This window comes from Elephantulus edwardii, unplaced genomic scaffold (assembly GCF_000299155.1).
Source record: "Elephantulus edwardii isolate Elephantulus edwardi_28Jun2011 unplaced genomic scaffold, EleEdw1.0 scaffold00003, whole genome shotgun sequence".
Taxonomy (NCBI): domain Eukaryota; kingdom Metazoa; phylum Chordata; class Mammalia; order Macroscelidea; family Macroscelididae; genus Elephantulus; species Elephantulus edwardii.
Genome location: NW_006399753.1, coordinates 3177864 through 3199611, shown reverse-complemented (window position 1 = coordinate 3199611; position 21748 = coordinate 3177864). Strand labels below are relative to the sequence as shown.

General features: G+C 53.9%; 1 protein-coding gene across 2 annotated transcripts in view; it reads right to left on the bottom strand.

The window, feature by feature from the left end:
- Window positions 1–8575: 8575 nt before the first annotated feature.
- PTK2 (protein tyrosine kinase 2) overlaps window positions 8576–21748 on the bottom strand; it is a 128437-nt gene continuing 115264 nt past the window's right edge. Inside the window, exons 25-31 of one of the 2 annotated variants that reach the window (XM_006879263.1) lie at window positions 21435–21497; window positions 19683–19722; window positions 19355–19461; window positions 17343–17351; window positions 16204–16359; window positions 13148–13228; window positions 8576–8788 (exon numbers count right to left, since the gene is read on the bottom strand). In XM_006879263.1, the coding sequence (XP_006879325.1) occupies window positions 8576–8788; window positions 13148–13228; window positions 16204–16359; window positions 17343–17351; window positions 19355–19461; window positions 19683–19722; window positions 21435–21497 (669 nt within the window). The remainder of the gene's footprint in view (window positions 8789–13147; window positions 13229–16203; window positions 16360–17342; window positions 17352–19354; window positions 19462–19682; window positions 19723–21434; window positions 21498–21748) is intronic. The other variant, XM_006879264.1, reaches the window with a different exon arrangement.

Below are 21748 nucleotides of genomic sequence, written 5' to 3'. Positions count from 1 at the left end.
AGGTCTAACAGCCCCTCTGAAGCAGAGAAGCAGATGGCCCAGCACTCAGCGTTTTTAACAGTTCTCAAGAACGGCCTCGAGGACCGCAGAGATGGTGGAGGAGCGGGGCTTGTCCTGCGCTCCGCAGGGCTGCTGACTTGACGGCAGCCACCATTCGCCTCGGCAGCACATAAACACGACTGGAACAGGACAGAGAAGATTAGCACGGCTTCTGCACCAGGAGGACATGCAAGTTCAAGAGGAAGGTCAGGTACGCACAGTTCGAATCCACCAGATGCTCTGCCGGGGAAGGAGGGACAATCTCCTCCTGTACCAGTCAGATCTGATTTGACGGTACACTCAACACAAAAATAATAATAATAAAAAAAAAGAGGAAGGTCAGGGAAAGAGAGAGACCTTCAACCGGATGTACTGACACAGTGGCTGCAGCCCTGGGCTCAAGTGTGAGAGACTGTGTGGGCAGCACAGGCCAGGCCAGGGCCCAGCTCTGCGGTTTGTAGGGTTCGTCACTGTGAGTCGTGCTCCAAGGCACCACCACACAGCAAAGCTTGACCGACAATAGTACTCAAAGCTCTAGTGTCTGAAATATAATTAATTGTGCATATGAAAATATATCTGCTACAAAAGTAGGATTATACATGATGCCTTTCCTATGCTAATCAGAATGTTTCAAAGATTAAGGAACTTCCAGGAGCTCTGGTGGCCTGGTGGCAAGAAGCTGTGCTGCAATCCCGAAGGTGTGGGGTTGGAATCCACCAGATGATCTGCTGGACAGGGAGGGGCAACCTCTTCCTGTACCAGTCAGACCCAACTCAACAGTACACAACAAGAAGGAAAAACAAAAGAACAAGGAACTTATTCAAAGTGCTGAAGTACTTAGGGACTTTGTTACTTTTAAGACTTATTGTCTGTCACCTGAACCGAGCCATGGCATTTTCAATTCTTTCATATGTATGTCAATAGATAAGATATACTCATGTCATATGCATGTCAATGGGCAATATCTGGAGAGTGAGAAGAGATTGAAGTCAACGATTTCACTTTATATAGATCCTCAATCAAAACCCTTGGTACCAGCAGTCAGGAGACAGGAGATGTACTGCACTGGGAATGCCCAATTCAGGGACTGAGGAGCAATGATGTCTGTTTGAGGACTAAGGTGTGCCTGCTTTTAGGCCGTGTCTTTCCAAGCCCTTGGTGTACCTCTGAGAGCTAGACAATGAGCAAAGATGACAGAAGTAGTGATCCTTTGAGCTGTGATGCTGGAGGAGAGCACCGAACAACCCGTGGACCATCAGACAGAGAAAGTGTAACAGTGCTCCTTAGAGGCAGAGACGGCACAGCTTCGACTCACACTCGGGGCATGTTTTTAGGAGGGACCAGTCCTTGGAAGGGACATCATGCTGCAAAGGTGGAGGGTCAGCTGAAGAGAGGAGGCGCCTCCCCAGAGGGACTGCTGCAGTGGGCATGTCCGAGGTGAAGAAGATACACCGGTTAGGACGGGGCTCAGAACCACTGCTCACAGGGGTTGTGCTCGACTTAACGCACCTAACCGTAACACGTATGCGTGTGAAAACCGGACGATGAGTAAGGATGAGGAAGAATCGGTCTGTGCTGTGGCACTCACACGAAGTGCTGAGGATGCCGTGGGTGGCCAGAACAGACGGATGGAAGAAATTCAGCCACTGTGCGCCCGAGAAACGAAGATGGCGAGACGCAATCTCCCATATCTGGGGACGTTATCAAAAGGTGCCCCATCCTGCCTGGAAGAGGGGCAGTGAGCAAGACGAAGTCTCTTCACAAGGTGGACAGACGCGTGGCTTCATCAGACGTGGCCAAGCTGTGCGGGCGGCCCAGGCCGGACGGCACTTCCACTGCAGTGGGTGGGTGCGCTGGGGGCGCCTAACCACCTCCGCAACCCTCATTCCTCACTGCGTCTCAGCAGTGGGGCTCTCAGGCCACTGAACTAACACCAAGTTTGTTTTTGCTCATTAAATATTTTTAGAGAGAGGAAAATTTTATGCTAGAAAATTGGCCCACTGCTTGAGTCTGGTGGTCTGTGCGTGCAGTTCAAATTCACAGCTGTTCGGAGCAAGGACGACGGGCAATCTCCCCAAGGTGATGTCAAGCCTCTGAGCCCCTGGGGTCAGCTGGGAGTCGCTGGCACCAAGCGCACAAGCACCACGTGACAAACATATCAGTATCTCTCACAGCTGTGCGGGCTCAATGGCACCTCCCAACAACAAAGCCGACTGCTTAGCTTCTAACTGAAGAATAAAAAAACCCCTTTTCTCTAATTTTTGTTCCTACATCATCTTTTCCAAGGAGAAACCAGAGCCCTGAGAGCACTGAACCTTCTCCAGAAGGATCCACAGAGAACCTGAGCGTGTCCCCTCGCCTCGACTGTCCCCTGCTTCACCTACAATTCAAACTTCTTGAGTATTTCAGAGCCCTCGGCCACAGTTATAAAGCCTGTTCTCTAGCTCTGAAACTAATCCAAAGTGCAGTGACAGCACTCAGAGACGCCGCCACCTTGGCTCCATGCTCCTCTGGGGGTGTCTTCGTGGCCTGGCACGTGTCTCTGTGGGACAGCCGGTGAGCACAAGGGTCAGAGCCACTGGCTTCCACATCCTGAGGCAAGATTCTATACTAGCTTATTACACACTGGGGATTATACCTGACAGCCAATTACACATCAAGAATCATATGCTGCTGCTACTGCTACTACTACTACTACCCACGAGGGGTCTGACACTATGGTTTATTCTAGACCAGGATTATACATTGCAGCTGCTTATGTATCAGGGGTGTGATACAAGTTTAGTATATACCAGCTATTACATACTGTAATTATACAGTGTTTAATTACACTCTAGTTAACTGTGTACTAGGGACCAAGAGTGTACTGTGTACTGCGGATTACATACGCCAGCTAATTATACACCAGGGATTATAAACTACAGCTGAGTGTAGCCAGGGATTATATTATTCAGCTGACTGTACACCAGATCTGATGCACCCCAGCTAGCTGTCAAGGCTTAAGACTGCCAACCATTATATGCCTCGGCCCATCTGTGCAGTAAGGTCCTCTTCCTGTCTTCACCTGGGTTCTGGCTGGATTATTTCTTTACTGTGGGGCTTTATATTGTAGATACTAGTCTTGTGTCAGAGATGTGGCTTGCAAATATTTTAAGATCCTGGTACCAAGTAAAACCCAGTGTTGAACCCTAGTATAGAAAGCGGGAGTATTAAGGTGCGGGTGTCTGTTCACGCCATGGATTCCCAAGGTCGTGACAATGACGCTGCAGGATGGAGTGCCCCACAGTTCACAGGACCGTGACCACTCACTGTTCTCCCATGGAGCGGCTGGTGGGTCCAAACCACTGATTTAGGCTAGCAGCTAAGTGCTTTAGCCACTGCACCACTGGGGCTCCTGGCAGGCGTTTGCTCAAGTCTATGATCTCTGGTTTGTCTCACTCCCAGCACCCCGCACAGCGGAGCAGATGGCTTCACAGGGTCTCCGTGGCGCTCACCTTCAGGGAAGCACACTGCCTCATCTTCCTGCAGATGGTGGGGCTGGGGCCAGAGCCACTGGGTTTGTAATACATTGCAGAAGCTTCACTCCTAGTTATTAGCCTGAGAAACAGAAACATGCATATGTACATAAATATCCAGAGTCATTTTACTCGTTAGTAGTTAAACTGAAAACAGCTCAAATATTTCACTCATGAACAGCCAACAGGCTGTATTACAGGCACCTATTGTGTTATCGTTGTGATGTGCTGTCGAATCGCCTGGACTCCAAGCAACGCTGTATACGACGGCCCTGCACCCTGCTCTATCCTGAGTCAGTCTGTCTCTGCCACCCCCACACTCATAACCCGGTCACCGTGTCAAGCCATCTCATCCAGGGTCTCCCTCCACTTTTCTGAGCATGACGTCCTTCTCCATGGCCCGCCCCTTGTAACAACACGTCCATGGCCTGGCCCTTTATAATCATAGCCAGCGCATTGAGATGTCTCATCTTCCCTCTTCCCAGCACTCTAGGAAGTGCTCCAAGAAAGACTTGTTTGTTCTATTCTGTATGCTTCTCCAGCACCACAGAGCGAAGGCTCTGACTGCTCTTCTGTCATCCTCAGTCACTATCCAACTTCCAGACGCATAACAAGCTGACCATGGCTTTGGTCAGGAGCACTGTAGCCTTTAAACTGCACCATGAGAGATGAGAATTCTGGAACACTGAATGGTGCTCCTGCAGAACCCGTGTACAGAGGCAGGTGTTTAAGCAGCATGTGAATCTTCTGTATGATAGAAAAGCAAGGAAGGTTACAGCCTTTCTTCATTCCTATTTAATCTACATGCCAAACAAGTAACCTGAGAAGCTGGCCTGTACGAGAAAGGATGTGGCATCAGATTGGAGGCAGTCCTCAACAACGTGCATTATGGAGATGACAGCCTTGCTGCCGAGGGGAAGAGGACTCTGAGCACTGGCTACGCGTCCAGAAAACCAACCCCCTCCACACTGGACCCTACAAAGACGGCAAACGGAGAGGAGATTCAAGACGGGATTTCCTTGGACTGACTCACGGTCAACACCCACAGAAGAGCAGTCGAGAAATTAGACATCTGGAAAAATCTCCTGCAAAGACCTCTGTGACATGTTAAAAAGTCCTTTTAAGGACGAGGGTGCACTTGACGCAGACCATGGTTTTTAAAACTGCCTCCTACGCAAGAAAAAGCTACACAGTGAATAAGGACGACGGAAGGAGCACTACTGCCTCGCTCTGCGTGGTGGCAAGAGCACTGTCCACACCGTGGACTGCTGGAGAACAAGACCACTCTGGGAGCAACACAGCCTTCTGGGAAGCGAGGATGGATGTGGAGACTGGTCCCAGGTACCTTGGCCTGATACCAGGATGGACAAGTCTGTGGGGCGGACATCGTGCTTGGTAGATGGTCAGCCTGTAAGAGGAAGACTCCCACTGTGGGCGCAGCACAGCGGGTTGTGGGCACAGGGCGGGACAAGGTCTCCTGAGATACGGAGCCCGAGTCAGCTGGGATTTTGACAGCCCCCTACAAGAAGGCGACAGTACAGTAAGTTAATGTGAAATCTCTTGGTGCTAAATGAACCTTGTGCTTTCTAACTGCAGTTACCTAAAGGTCCTCTCAGTCTGTCCACAGCCCTCCCCACCACGAGCTGGCGTGTTGTCACTGGCCAGGACCTCACCTCTGGTGGCCACACTCTGCCTTGCTGTCCAGCTGGGTGCCCAGCACACGTGCTCCCAGTGTACTCCTCCACTCTCCATCGGGAAAGCACTTCCTTTTCTCCTCTGGTTGATGGGGTGGCAGGTTGAGACTTACCTGCAGGTCTTCTGACCAGACGCAGTGGAACTGATCCTCAAGTCAGGCCAGGTCATAGGGCGGCTGTGCCAGGCAAGCTCACCCCTCCCTCTCACTGGCACAGAGCGGAGCTGAGGCCTACCAACAGTTCACCTTCCTGTGGAGTTTCAGAGGCTGTAACTGCATGAGGGGAGATCGCTTTCTCCAGTGCAACTGCTGATGGATTAGAACTGGTCACTGCCAGGTTACGAGCGCAAGCTCCTAAAGCCTACTCCACCAGAGCTCCCGAGGCAAGGGTGCTTAACTGGGAAAGGGGATGGAGACGTGTCCTCCAGGGACACGGCGTCGTGTGGAGAGGTTTGGCTGTCACAACTGGAGGTGGGGGTACTGCTAACGCCCTTTAAGGCACAGAAGGGTCCCCAATGCAGTGCCTTACAATTTGATGCTGGACAAAGCAGTCATTTATGCCACACTCATCTTGTTGAAGGACTCCAGTGACTGTGTAACGTGCTGAGCTGCTGACAGGCCAGCGGTTCCACAAGACACATCACAGTGAAGCCTGGCAGTCTCTGTGTAAAGGTGCAGGTGCCTGGAGTCACCATTATAAAGATGAGGAAACTGAGGCACAGTGGCCCATCAGAGGACGAGAAGGTGACATTTGTTTGCGATTCCCCCAGAACTGCCTTGTCGGAAGACTTCAGGTTTCACCCTGCATGAGGGTGCACTTTCCTCAGGAACGCTCAGCTCAGCACATTCCTGACCCTGCCCGAGGACCCCTGCTCACGCTCTCGGCCCAGGAGATGCTAGCACAGGCAGGCTCACAGACAGCAGGTGGATTCTGACCACTGCGATACGGTGAGTCCCCTGGACTTTCCGGGTCCCCAGCAGGTGTAATGTTAACAGGACACCCTGGCCTCAGGTGTGTAACAGCGTGCGAACAGTCTGCAATACGGTGGGAACAACCCCCACACGACAGACAGGTAGTGAGCACGCTGCTGGAGCAATGTCCCCGATGTCACAGGGCTGCCAGGGACCATCATGTGTGACAAGCTCCCAAACACGAGGGCTGCCGGCAGAGCACAAGCCCCTTCCTCCTCAGCGGTGCCCTCTCGTAGCCAAGATGGTCCTTACAATTCCAGGACAGCACAACAAGGTGCCAGCAAGCTCCCTGCCTGTTTCTGAGGGTGACAGGGGAGCCCTGGTAGCACAGGCCATGAAGCACTGGGCTGCCTGCTGAAAAGGCTAGTGGTTTGAATCCAACGGTTGAAGCCGCTGCGTGGGAGAAAAGGCAGTCGGCTCCGTCAGTGTCACAGCATTGGGAAGATCAGTCGGGGGCGTGTACACTGACGGAGGGAGGGGCGGGAGGGCTGGCACCCGCGACAACACGGCGTGCGTCAGGTCGCTGCCAAGACCCTGTAAAGAGCTAAAAGCCTAGGTGGTCCTATGAGGACTGCAGTGCGTCTGCTCCAAGCCTTGGTTGGTTTTTTTTTTTTTTTTTTAATTTTTTATTATTTTGTGTGCGTGTGCCGTCAAATCAGATCTGACTGGTACAGGAGGATATTGCGCCTCCTTCTCCGGCAGAGCATCTGGTGGATTCGAACCGTGTTCCTCTGGGATTGCAGTGCAGCGTCTTGCCACTACGCCACCAGAGCTCCCTTAGCCCTGGGTTTTAGAACTGCCTCCTCTGCGTTAGAAAGCTACGCAATTATCTATTATCTAACCAACAGATACGCTGGGGGACACAAAAGGGTTTGACTGTACATTGCAATGGATTACATCAATCAACTGTAATTAATGTCAAAAATAAAAAGTCTATGAATGATTGAATGAAAACCAATGATTTGTCAACTTTCACTAGAAAAGAATAAACCTGGAAACAAAGAAAACCCACTGAAGATGGTGAGAGCTCCGTGGCACAGCTGCGCCGTCCTGTGAGGATGACTGGGGGCCGTGGGTTTCCAGACTGACCGACCGACACCGACCAGCTTTCCGTGGGCAAGCCTGACCTCACCCGGCCGGGAGACCAACTCTCTCTCACTGTCCTGGAGTCGGACCTGCCACAGTGACCCCACGGCAGGGGGTGTGCAAAGGCTCTACGTGACCGGGGAGGACACTGCCCTTCTCTCTGAGTGGACTCGAACCCCGTCTTTGGGCTGACAGTGCAGCTCCCTGTCCGCCCCCCCCCCAGTGCTCCCCACCGAGGAGACAAGGGGCTGCTCACACACGGGTCCAGCGTTCCTCCTGCCGCCTGGTGTGCAGACGAGGCCTTAGAGAGACACGGGGACAAACTGGTAACACCTTTTTAATAGGTCAAAGTAACTGTACAGTCATTACATTCTTCCTGAGAATAATTTATATCCCCCAGCACAGTAAAGGGAGGGCAGAGTTTTCCAAATGATTTAACAGAACGGACGGGACAACCACGCTGCGAAGGCCAGCCCGCCGCCCGCCTTCCCAGATGAGCCCGCGCACGGCGGCTCTCCTGAGCGGTGGCCAGTCCGCATGGCTTTAATATCTATAAATTACAGGCCAACAGGAGCCGGGGGGGTGGGGGTGGCAATGAGTCCGGCGGTGGCCTGGTGCACGGCTCCTCTGAGACAGAACTTCACGACAAAGGCGCCCGTGACTCTGGGGTAGCCGGTGCGAGCTGTGCTGGAGGGGGGCCCACACTGCACCCCGAGAAAGGCAGCGAGGCGCAGGGCGTAGTGCTTTTTTCTGAAATGACTCATGTCTTCAAAATATAGCTTTTCTATTCTTTCTTTGTAAAGTGGTATTAGCATATTGCAACTGAAGGGTGTTCTAACAAAAACCAATATAAAACCAATTCCAGTCGGTAATATTCAATGTCGGCAAAAGAATTCTCAGCCCCGTGGGTTTCCCGGAATTCTTCCTCTCCCGGTCTGTGGCTTTGGCAGTTCAGGGCCACGTGGGCCTGGCCCTTTCCTGTGGGACACAGCCCTGGCAACACGCAGTTTGCCCCAGCTGGAGAAGCATCCCATGGGTGGTTTTAAAACGTCCTCAGAAAATTGCCACATTCTGTATCCCCAACTTTTCTGAACATCACGATTAAAACAAAACAGAACAAGGAAACCAACCCAAATCAAATCTGGCTGACCTCACGCGGAGAAGCCGCCGACCCGCTGAGTGGGGAGTGTGCGGGCGGTGGGCCCGGCCAGCACCTCCTGCTGGTGGAAGGTCGGTGGTGTCCAGGGCTCCCGGGGGCCTGCTCCCCGGCTCAGTGCGGCCTTGTCTGAGCCAGCATCTTCAGTCTGGCCTGGTCGATGACGTCCAGCAGGTTTTTGGCGTCCACGGCCAGTGCGTGTGCGGCTGTCAGCATCTGCTTCTTGTACTCCTGCTGCAGGCTGGTCATGACGTACTGCTGTGCCAGCTTCATCTTGTTGATGAGACCCCCCAGGTCGGAGTTAAGCAGCTTCTGGGCCATCTCGATCTGCAAGGACAGACACGGGTCAGGAGGGCGCGACCTCCGGCACCCTCGAGGGGCCCTAGAGGGCGCGTCTTGCCCATCAAAGCCTTTCCGCAGGCAGCAGGACACACGCCTTCTGCCCTCTAAGAATTCAGTCCGTGGTGCGTATGGGTGTGGACATTCACACAAGCACACACGCAGGCACGCCTGGCCACCTTCTGGTTCTGCCACAGGTGCTGTATTGATCTACACTTTACTCCCAGGGACTCTGGAATCTCAGCGTCCACAGACCTAATGGGGTCACAAAGACCATGCCCCTTACCGAGGGGACAACAGAGCCGTAGTGTGGTCTGCTGAGGGTCACAAAGGGAGTCACCACCAGGTCAGACCTGGGCCTGGACTTTAAGGTGAGGCTGTGCACACCAAACCACTCAAACCCCAAGGTCATCACGGTGACAGGTCACAGACACCCTGTTTGCCTTGATGTGAGCCTGACCCGCCCAGCCTGGTCAGGAGCACAGTGATGGGCACGGGCTTGTTCCAGGGATCAGAACTGCTCAGTCTGGCCACTCGCTGATGACTCGTCCATCTGCTCCTCTACATTACGGGGCACCATGGACACCCACCACTTGGCTGCCCTGCGGTGGCCGGCCTGCTGCCGTGATGCCGGAAGCTTGCTCCCAAATTCCAGCAAGGCCACGTATGGTGGGGAGTTCCAGAGGGGCTTTCAACCAAGGAGCAGGACTGGGCCCCCACTTCTGAAACAACAGCAGAACACCGACCCAGGGATGGGAGAGGAGCCGCGAAGCTGGCCGGCTCTTCAGATCCAACCACGGAAGAGCCGACGTCTCCCGGCAGAGTAGAGCAAGGACGTGGATAGGGGAAGCGTTCACCCAACGAGAGACCTTTATTTGCTGATGTGACAAGACTCAAAATGAGGAGAAACAGCCGCAAATACCCATTAACACGTTGCCACAAATGACGGCAAAATGTGTTTCTAAGCATGGTCATCGATTTAAAAGTGTGGCAACGTGTTAACAACTGGTACGTGAAATGGACGAAGCATGACTCAAGAATATTTGAAGTTCAAAAACATGAAATGGAACTCATGAAGATTGACATGCAGACACAGAGGGACTGGTACAGGCCATTCTGAACCAGACAATGCCAGGAATGAGACACTGAAGAGGGGTGGTGTGGTATTCCACGTGAGGAAGACGTCAAGCTCTGGCCTGAAGAGCGATGCTGTCAGCAACAGGACAGAACGTACAGTGAGGACCCGTTACCATGACAACACCAACCATGACGACCAGAGATGGAGAAACGGAGGCTTTCGACCGGGTTTGCACAAACAAGATTAATACTTGGTGACTGGAAAAAGGCGGCCTAGAACTTAAAAAACAATGGCCTTAGTGACAGAAATGAGACTGGAGAGCACATGACAGAATTTGGTACACTGATTTATTCATTGCAAATACCTTTTTAAAAACATATCGACTGAAAACACGGATTTTGACTGGTGTAATATGCAAGAATCACATTAACTCCATGTTCAAAGAGACAGGGGAGAAGTTCAACATTAGCACTCAGCATACAGCTGGGCGACCGTGAACTCACCAACTCGTATACACGTTCAAACTGATGCTGATGAAAATGAAACCAGAGCTAAGATCCAACCCGGGCTTATCCCAGTTTAATTTTGTAACTATTTAAAGAATAAACTTGATGCACTGACTTAACAATCAAAGATCAGCAGCTGGTTTGACATCAAGAAGAGCATGAAGAAAGTAAAAGGTCATTAAAAAGACAAGAAAAAAGGAAAGACTAAACAGATGTCAGAAAAGACTCTGAAATTTGTCCGAGAATGTAGAGAAGCTAAAGCAAAAGAAAGATGATGAAGAGCATTGCGTGTAAGGTCTGAGAAGGCAAAATGTCAGAACAAAATGTGCAGACCAGAGTCAGAAAACCAAAGGGAAGGGTGTGCCAAGCGTTTCTCAAGCTGAAGGAGATGAAGAAATTCAAGCCTCCAATTTTCTGTGGGAAAAATCTTGAATGACATAGCACAAAAGAAGATAAAAAGAATATACAAAATCACTGTACCAAAAAGAACTGGGTGACACTGAAACATTTCAGAAAGTCACATATGATCAGGAAACAGCAATACTGAAGGACAAAGTCCACGCTGCACTGAAGGCACTGGTCCCAGGAGCTGACAGATACCACTCGAGCTGTTTCAGCAAACAGATGCAGCCCTGGACATGCTCACTAGATCTCAACAAATACCGAAGACAGACACTTGACCAGTGGGATGGAAGGCTTCCTGTCTATTCCTAGTCCTCAGTAGACTGTGGAAACTTTCTAACAGTATTATATCATAAAAGTAAAGTATTCCTGACAATTATTAAACCTTGACAGGGAAACCCAAGTTGGGTTTAGAAGAGGCCATAGAAATAAGGGCCATCACGTTGATAGTAGATGGATCTTGGCTGAAAGTAGAGAATTCCAGAAAGATGTTTACCTATATTTTATTGGCTATGCAAAAGCAGTTGAATGTGGGGTTGTTGTTGTTGTTACGTGCCATCGAGTCGTTTCCGACTCATAGCGACCCTATGCACAACAGCTCTAAACCCTGCTCTATCCTGCACCAACCGCACTGCCTCTGACACACCCATCCCGATTACCCCAGTCACCGAATCAATCCATCTCAAATGTGGGGAGCATAATAAATTACGGGTAATATTAAAAAGAACAGAAATCTCAGAACACTTAATTGTACTCAAGTAAAACCTTTACATACATCAACAAGTGGTTGTACAAACAGAACAAGGGAATATCACACGGTCTAAAACCAGGAAAGGTGTGTCAGGGCTGCATCTTTTCTCCATACCTATTCAGTCTGTATGCTAAGCAAATGCAGGAATATTTGAAGAAGAAGGGGTCATCAGGCTAGAAGGCAGGCTCATCACCAATCAACTTGTGTTCTGCGGATGACATGACCTCGCTTGCACAAAGTGAAGATAATGTAGAACACTGAAGAAGACCCAGGACTAGGGCTCTCAATGGAAGTTCCATCTCATTATCAAGAGAACAAAATTTTCACCACTGGACCAATAAGACACCATGACAGATGGAAGAAAGATCGAAGCTCTCAATACTTTTATGTGAATCCACGACCAAAAGCAGTTAAAGCAGATAGATTCACTACTCTTCACTGTGCGACTAGACAGAGACTGGGATGCAGCTGGGCTAACTGGGTGGCACTGGCCAAAGTGGTTGTCACGGATTTCTCCAAAGTGTAGAGAGCAAGAACGTCGGTTTAAAGACTTGATCCAAACTATGGTATTTTCAATTGCTTCGTACGTATTGAAGGCTGGGCAATAAAGAGGACTGAGAAATAACTGATGCCTTTGAGTTGCTTGCTCCGCACGAGAGGGACAGACAGTCTCCTCCCTCGGGACCTAGGGCCTCTGAAACCCACAGGAGGGTCAGCCATGAACGGACCGTGATTCGACACTCGTGAAACTTTTGAGCCAAAAGCACAAACATGTCAAGGTTGGTGTCATCACTGCACAAACTGGGCATGTCGCCGGGAGCCACCAGCCCTAACTGGAGAAGAAGAGGGTCAGTGAAAGACGAAGGCTCAAGGGAACGAGAGACAGTGAGCGCAGCAGTGGCCTGAGCGTGGAGGACACGGTGAGGACGGGGCAGGACAGGGCAGAGCTCCCATCTGCTGTTTAGCGGGTCCCCACAGGTTGTAACTGAGACAGCACCTAACTGATTATGTGTGGAAGGGCCCTGGTAGAGCAGTGCCCTGCCATGGACAGGGTGCCCACTGCACTCAACACGGACAGAGCAACCCAAGACAGATTTGGGAGCATGGCCCTATAATGGCCGGGGTCGGGGGAAGGAGCCTCAGGGAGTCTTAGCAGAGGTGCAGAGGGGAGTCCTCCAGAGGGGCCACGGCCACAGCTGTGTGCACTAGAGATGCTGCATGTGGCCCGAGGCCCACACCCGTCAACCATGGAGTGGCTGCTTTAACCAGAGCTGCTGAGGGGCAAGGCCTCTGTTTGCTGACTGAAGGATACTGGACTCCCCACCAGGAGTAACGCTCGGGGTTGGGGGAACCTAGTGTGACACCCCACTCCCCACCAGGAGTAACTCTGCCAGCGCTCAGGGCTGGGGCGAGCTGTAGTGTGACTCGCTCCTGGACTAAATGCAGGCACGTAAGGACACTGTGTGGTCAGTGTTAGTGGGAAGCCTCACATCAAAGCCAGGCCGTGGTGGTCATCAGCACCTTGGCCTGAGGCTGCTGGTTACCTGGAGGCGCCGGGGTGTTTCCACTCCGCCCAGCAGGACCCTCAGGCGGGGAAGGTGGGTACCTACCTCTCGGTGCGTGCTGGCCGGTAGGACAGGAATGGTCTCGTCCACGGTCGCCAGTAACGTCCTCAATGCCAAGCCGACTTCCTAATGAACAAGAATCACACTGTTGGCACGTGCAGGGAGGGGCAGAGACGTGACGAGCGTGTCCAGGATGGACAGAAGTGGTGCCTGTCAAGTGTCCAGGTACAAAGGGGGAAACGGTAGGACGAGAGGTGGTAATACTGATGGGGCTCCTTCTCAGCGCCCCCTGCTCCTTCCCTCCAGCTTGGGCAGGAGGGACTGGCTGGGAGGGGTTTCTACGGCTCGAGGGGGTGGGCCGGGCTCCTTTCCATCTGGAGGGGGTGGGACACTGGCTGAGCGCCTTTCCGTGGCTCTGCGGATGGGGGTGTGGGGCTGTTTCTTTCCCTCTGGCTCTAGTGTGGGTGGGTAGGGTGAGTGATTCTTCCAGCTCAGATGGAGGGCATAGCTGCACTCCTTTATCTCTGGCTCTTAGGGAGATGACCTGCTAGGCACCTTTCCAAAGCTCTGCAGGGGTGACCAGCCGGGCATCCTTTGTTTCAGCCTTTCCCCTGGCTGGGGGGCCGGGAAGAGAGAGATGATCAGGGGGATGACTAGCTGGGAGTCCTTTGTTCCAGCTCTGTGGGAAGGACGACAGGTTAGGGGTCTTTTCTTCTGGGTTTGGGGGTGATCAGCTGCAGGTCGTTTCTTCCGGCTCTGTGGGAACATGGCTGGGCTCTTCTCCCAGTGCTGGGCCCCTTCTCATCTGTCATGACAGAATCTCGTGATCCTGTTGCTCCATTCCCCAGGGAGGGTTTGGGTGACAGCACAGTGCACAGCCACTTGAATAATGGGGTAGGACACAGGGGAGGCCTGCTTCTTTTCTCCTTCTCATCTCTGCTTACAGGGGACTACACTGCCTCCTGGTTCATCTGCTGGCCTGGTGGTGGCGTTCAATGACCCTCCTCTCTTCTAGGGTGCAGAGGAGGACCTGATGCGCTTACTGCACAAGGTCAAGGACTGCAGCCTTCAAGATGAACTGCAGTTCAACATCAAGAAGACAGAGACTCTCACCACTGGGCCAACTGGCCGCGCCATGGTTGATGGAAAGAGAGATGAGATCATTAACAATTTCATCTTGCTTGGATGCAGAATCAACCCTCTAGGCACGAGCAGTCAGGAAATTAAAACGAAATCATAAGATGAATCACATTAGGAAAATCTGCTGTCAGGGACCTCTCTCCAGAGCAACGACGTTAGCACAGAGACCAAGGTGCACTGGATCCAGGCCACGGTCTTCCCAATTACTTCCCAATTACATCAGAGACCTGGACAAAGACTAATGATGACAGAAGAATCGCCTTGTGGTGCTGGAAAACATGCTGTGGGCTGCCACGAGAACAAACAGGCCTTTCCTGGAGAGGGAGAAACTAAGTTGCTCTTTGGATGCAAGGATTCTCAAATACTTTGGGCATGCTGTCGGGAGTGACCGTCCTTGGAGAAGGACATCATTCTTGGAAGAGTAGAGTGACAGTGTGAGAGAGGAAGACCCTCGTGACTGACACAGTGACTGGCATAACGGGAGACAGATGGGCTCAGCACAGGGCAGGATTCAGAGCTATTGTGCACCAGGTCGTTATGAGTTGCAGTTGCCTGATGGCACGTACCATCACCATCAGAGAGCTGAGAGACTTAAGATGCCCCTCCCGCAAGCACAGGGCACCACTGGAGAGCCTCAATCCCTGAGAAAACGGGGCAAAACCATGGCCCTGCCTGCAGTTCTGGGACAGAAAGCGCAGAAACAGGGCTGACTTCAGAGATCAGAGACCTTGTAATTCATGCTTTCCACATCTTCTAACAACACGTAATAGCGAAGATACTATGCTTACAATGTGAAAATGTCACAGTGTGCAGTAAAAAACCGTCGGTGAAAATAGAGCTTCCGTGAGGTGACCAGAGTCCTCCACACACGACACTCCACGTGCCTGCTGCCATTTTTGTCATTCTCTCACCAGACAATGGGTTTGTGAGCCTTCCTCCTGGACAGCCATGACTGAGGGGGACAGGATGGGCAGGGCCACCTGCTGCTGTGACACCTCACGTCATCTGAGGAACAGTAGCTTCTGGCTGACACGGGGGAGGACAGTGGCCCAGAGACTGAACACGAACCCGTGTTGTCAGGTCGGAGGTGCCAGCTGTGGGTGGTGGGACCGGCCGTGGGGCAGGGAAGGTGCTCCAGGGAGAGCCGCGGTGAGGTGCCGCCCCACATCCTCCCTTCCTGAACCAGACCCGGCTCGGGGTGCTCTCGATGTTGGCCCCAAAGCCACAGCTTCAAGCTGCTGCCATGACGCTGATTGTGACCCCGGGTGATGCTGCAGGACAGAGCGCACTGTCCCCGAGGGGTCCAGGCAGTGACCGCCACAGGGGTAGACTGTCCCCGAGGGGTCCAGGCAGTGACCGCCACAGGGGTAGACTGTCCTCAAGGGGTCCAGGAAGTGACCGTCACAGGGGCAGACTGTCACATCTAGTCCCCAGCGCAGCTGATGGGCTTAGAGCTCTGAGAGCCCAGGGACCCTCACTAACAGTTAATAATCCAAAGTGGTTGCTTCCTGCTGATTTTAAAATTCACCCAGCTGAATGTGTGGGTCAAACATATGTCTGTAAATGTATTACTCTTCAATAAAAGACTAATTATAACAGAAAAAGAAAGAGTTCTCCACATAAAAAGGTAAAGTCCAAGCCCAGAGACGGCCATGCCCCTGACCCTGCCCTCACGGGCAGTGAGGCCTGTGGACGGTGGTGACACAGTGGTGCCCTTCAGCCTGACGCAGGAGCCACTGCACTGGCAAACCTTTACCTCTGCAGCAACACCCGTCAGCACGTGCAGTGGCTGTGCTCACACTCAGCTCTTTGTTCTCATCCACTTTGGGTGGATGTGGTCATGCCAAGGACACATGGTCAGGACAGCCACAGTTCTCAGGGTCTGTCCCCGTGGGGCAGCTCAGCCCTGCCCTGACTCACACCCAGGACGCTGGCCCGCTGGCCTCCCCGGGACAGATTACCTTCACCATGGGCACGTACTCCTCAGGCGGGGCCGGCTGGATCTTACTGGACATTTCAATGACCGCCTTCACCAGGCCGGTGACGTTCTCGTACACTCTGTCGTTGGAGCGGTCCAGGTTCGCTGTGGGTGGGGGGCTGATCTCCTGAGGCTGGAGCTGCCAACACAGAGACTGTCACCCTCGCTGCCCACTGGGGTGGTACATGACCACGCTGGCCTTCACGAGTGCTCAAAGCCGCCATCAACACGGCCAATCGGGAGTCACTGTGTCTGACTTTGAGCTCAGTTAAAGCCAAGGAGACAGAATCACAAACTAGCCACGCAAACGCCAGATTGTAAGGAAGTGATTCTGTATTCCCCAAATCGTCCGAGGATTTAGAACCCAGCACCCCGCCCTGTGGGTTTTCAGATTCAGTGCTGATTCTTTCTGTGGCTGCAGAGCGAGTGTCCCCACAGGGTCAAGGCCCTCCGTTCTGCGGAGGGACACTGCTGGCTCATGTACCAGCATCCTGGTGAGGCAGTGGTGGACACGGTGGCTGACCACGGGGGAGTGCCCGCAAGCCAGGTGCAACGAGGTGGCACAGTAAACATGCCCACCTCTGCACAGGGCACTGAGCCGGCAGTCACGCCTGGACCAGAGCATGAAGGCAGGACTTCCTCACGAGGCCCTGCATTTTAGAGGGGTCCAGCCACCAAAAATCCAAACCCACCAGCAGGTTACCCCGACTCCCAGCACCCCTGCAGCACAAGAGTGGAACTGCCCCACGACGCCCGGCCTGAACTCTGACAGGTGTGCATGGCCGCAGCCTTCCCCAGAGTGGACGGCAGGTTAGAACCACCAGCCTCGTGAGGGGCTGAGAGCTGCCAGGGCTCGGAGAGGCCAGGTCGTGAGTTAAGAGTGGACTGCAGAGGCCGCGTGTGCTCATCATGAGAGCATGGCCAGCGCTGATGGGCAGCCAAGTGCCCATCTTAGAATCTGGGCATCAAACAGGAAGGGCAAGGGCAGACCCAGCACCGTGGACAGCTGCTGCTCCGGCATCTATGGCTGTGAGAGGCGGAGGACCAAGCAGAGCGCCCTCCCCCAGCTTGCTGGCCCGTCACATGCTGGGCTGGACAGACACACGGATACGAGGTGCTTACCCGCCATGGCTATGTCGGACGGAAGGTGAGAAAGGTTAGGGAAAGGTGTCAGGGGAAAAAAGAAAAACAGTTATTAATAAGGTGTCAGATGATGACCTGCCACAGTCCATGAGCAGAAAGGAGGGACTGGCCATGGGGCCACCGGCAGTGGGCGTGCTGCTGGGTCACGTGCGGACAGCCAGCGCTGGGTGGCGGGTCTGCATGCACTCCTGGCACTCAGGGACACAAGGGGACACATGCGAAGCTTGAGAGCAGTACCCAGCAAGCAGTGCAAGTGCCAGCAGAACCAGGGGTCAGAGGGGTCGTCCTGGGGCTCTCTGAGGTCAGAGAGGAAATAGCAGGCTGCTCCGCACGCCCTGGCACCCCAGTACCCTGCGACATGTGTCTCCCCACGTATAAGCCTGATGGGCCAAAGTTCTGGGCGTGGGAATAGTTTCCAAGCCCTGAAAACTTCTTCAAGTTCTTTCATTGAAAGCAATGTTACAATCCTGAAGTTTTAGTCATTTACTTTTTCTGCAGCTCAAACTAGGCCGTCCTAGTATAAATAAGGCCAAGTTACCCGGAAAAATGTGGGGTCTCTCCTTGGAGTTGCCTGAACAGCTCTGTTCTGTGGGCTCTGCAAGCTCCCAGTGGCCCAGGCTGTTAGTGCTCCAGAGAAAAGGCCACCCCCCCCATCATGTGCAGGGGACCCCTTCATATGGAGGGGACCCCATATCCTATCTCACAAGAGTCCTAGCTGCCTGACCCTGTCAGTGCTCTGGAGAGATGCCTCATCACGTGCAGGGGACCCCCTACTCTACACCCCGTGTGGGGATTCTAGCCATCCTGCCCATGGCAGGGAGAGAAGGGTCTGCCTGAGGGACTCCAGCACAGAGAATGAGCAGACCACTGACCCTGGAGCTGACCTGAGCCTTCACAGCCTCTGTCCCTTCACTCTCTGGCTGACCCTGTCCAAGAGGGATGTGCAGATGCTTTTGGATGGTCCATGGTAGATTCCAGAAGCAAAGGCCAAGAACACAGACTCCCCCACTGCTGTCTTTCCCTGGCTGCTAACAAGGTGTCCCAAGAAGCCACCACTGTACCTAGACCCTGAGTTGTAACTGCCTGAGTGGATACTTCACAATGGAGTAACACTCAGCCAAGTGTCAACCACCAAAGAAAACGTGCCCTGGCTACGTGTGACGAGCGAGTCACCTCACTTTTGAGGGCTGTGGCTGCATTTCTGTGCCAAGATCAACCCTGTTCTTTACATTAACATTCAGTGACCGCTTCTAAAAAGAACACACAAACAGGGATGTCATGACTGTGACCTTCCCCAGCTTCACTTAGTGTACACGAGCATGTTATCCCCCAGTGCCCGTGTGTCTGCACTCCTCAGTCGGGGTGGTGCCCAGCTACCTGGTACTACGGTACTACCACCATAAAGAAGCAGGGCGGATCTCTAAGAGGGCACGTAGTGGCCTAAGTCAGATTTTTACGACGAAACAAGCCGTCCTCAGTGCTCCTTGGCTCAGGAAGAGGAGAAAGCTCCTCTAACCGAAGTTCTTTCCATTTTCCTTGTTTAAAGATACTACATGGGAAGGTCACTCCTCACCCCTGTGCTCTTCGGTGTAAGCGTGTGGGGAGACCTACACTAGAGAGCAAAGCCCCCCTCTAAGTTCTCCTCACCCCAGCACTGAGCAGGACCTTGGGGGGACCAGAGAACCCCTCCCCACACACACACCAGTGCACCAGACCTTTGGGAGGTAGTGAGGCTTGGCTCCCGGGCACACTATTACATGTGGGACCCTGGCCCTGGTGGAAGACTCCCCAGTTCTCAGAAACCAGTGACAGGCTTCAGGATAGGACGCCCACCCTCAGTCCCTCTTATCCTGGGCTCCTGTGGAGTGAACTTTCAGGACTTGAAACACTGCCCAGGGTAGACAGAGTTCTGATCGGACCCATCCCACAACTGGACCTCAGTGAATGGAAAGCAGAGCCCCCGTTCCTGCCGCCCCAGGCTGGATGCCCACCTTGACGCCCTCGTTGTAGCTGTCCGCAGGGTTGCTGAGGCTGGCGAGGCTGCCCAGGTGGCCAGGAGCTCCAGGGCGTGGAGGCTTCTTTGGTGGAGCTGTGGAGTCTCAAGTGAAGCGGAGGGAGGATGCACGTTAGCACACAGGAAGGCAAGGGCCGGACAAAAGGGCGCTGTGGCACTGCGACAAGGGCTGCTGCTTTGTTTCCTATAGTCCGGTCAGGGTGGATTTGCTGACCCCGAGGGGACAGGTATTCAGAGCCATGAAGGCACCCACAGCCATGGGGTCGCAGCCCTGTCCTCCTGCTGGCTGCCCATCCCTTACTTACCGGGCTTGCCCACGGGCTGATAGATGTGCTGGTTTCCAGCCTGTGGGAGAGGAGAGTGTGGTCAGAGCCCTGCGAGAACCCCACCCCACTCCGTCCAAAGCTGTGACAGACCCGGGCACCTGTCTCCACATGCCAGCGGGGGGGACGAGCCACGTAAGAACGGGCACAGCACTCAGGAATGGCGGGCCCACCCACCACTGTAGAACACAAAGCCCTTGGTACGCCCATTGGTGACCCAGCACTACAGGACTTCCTCATGGCGCGTCCAGGACACCCGCTCAATGCTCACGGGGAGCAGCCAGGGACAGGGTGGAGGGGCCATCGCAGCACTGGCCTGCGGCCTATCACCTGCAGCACGGCCATGACCTCCGACAGCAGGGCAGCTCCCTGACAGGCTGATGGTAGGGAGGGGCACCAACAGTCGGGGGTCAGCAAGAGCCACGACCCTCAGCCCCGACAGGCCCAGGAGCCCACATTAGACCAGCCCCACTTAGGGACGTTGGAAGTCATTTAAAGGCAATGATTAGGCACTTGGCTGCCAAGGTGTGGGGCAGAGCCCACCCGGCAGAGCTCTGTGAGACAAACCCTGGTGGTCCACTCCTGTAGGGGTCTCCCTATGAGGCAGTGCTACCCTGCTTGTGGGGTGATGAGAAGGACCCCACACACCCTACAATCACGAAGGGGCAGACCCGTCTCTGTCTCTGACAGGAGAGTGAGCTTTGGCCCTCTTCTCGTGAAATAATAAACTCGTCAGAGGATCTTTTCTGCTAAGGAGCCTTGGTGGCATCCTGCTAAGTACAAGGGTGGCTGGGACCCGTCAGCCACCCCACAGGAGAAAGGTGTGCAGTCACGTCAGGCCAGAGGACAGAGCCCGTGAGCAGAGGCCTATGTGGGGAAGTGTCCAGGGAGCAGAGTCAGAGACTGCCAGGGAGGCCAGGGCAGGGAGGGCCTGAAGGGGGACAGAAGGCTGAGGACTGGGCTCCCAGACGGGAAACCTGTGCTGGAAGGATGCAGCTGCAGACTAAGAGTACCCACAGACCAAGGGGGAGCACCCGCCAACAACGCAAGTAACCTTCAGGTTAGAGCTCAAGTCAGCAAAGTTCAACTGCTAGCTAACTATTTCTGTACACTGTGAGAAAAGTATGTGAGGGGGTGCAGGACAGAGGCTGGGGCCTCCGGCCTGTCGAGTGCTTGACACAGGCTGGGTGCACGGGCCCATCTCCCATCGTGACACGGAGCGGCCTGGAGCAGCCGTGACCAGTGAAGGGAGGTGTGTGCACAGCAGCTCAGGAAGCAGGTGCTTTGCCGCGAGTGTTCTCAACCCAAAGGGGGAAAGGCGGTGATGACGCAGGAGAGCTCGTCAAAGAACGTCAGGCTTTTCCCTCACGACCTTCGGGAGAAACCACCTCGCTGGGCCAAGGCCTGTGCTAACACTGAAGCTTTTATGACTGCCAAAGCGACAAGCTGTGTGTCGACAGCCAGCACACGCACCTCCTGTAGGGCCCTCTGGGCTGTACCTGCGGACATGAACACCGACACGTAGAGGACGATCCTGTGCCGTGTGGTTGCCAGATGCTGTCGAGGCAGCTCCGAGTCACACTGACCCATCAGAAGAGGGGCACTGCCCGTCCCCCCGCCCCTGCCCGCACGGTGGCTGCTGTCTGAACTCGCTGCCGCAGCCGCCCCTCAAGGCACAGAGATGAAGAGGCCCGAGCGCCCTTGTCTGAAGCCCACCGTCCTGCACACGCTCACCTGGCCCTGGAGTCCGCCGTCCTCCCTGTCGATGCTGCCGCGGGACAGCCTCACGTCCGGCTTCTGGAGGAAGCACACACGAGATGCACAGTTAGTCTGAGATCACGGAATATTCGTCTAGTTTCGGGCACCCAGAGAGTCAGCATGTCGTCCGACAAGCGCCCTCGTCCAGCACAGAGCTCCTCCGCTCACTTTGCACCCCTCTCTGTGGGAGCGAGGCCCTGTGTCTCAGTCCCCTGTGTGGCGGTGCGGTGAAGTTTCTCCTGAGAGCTCTCAGCCCGGGGGACACATGCCTGTGCCTGGCTAGCTGGGTT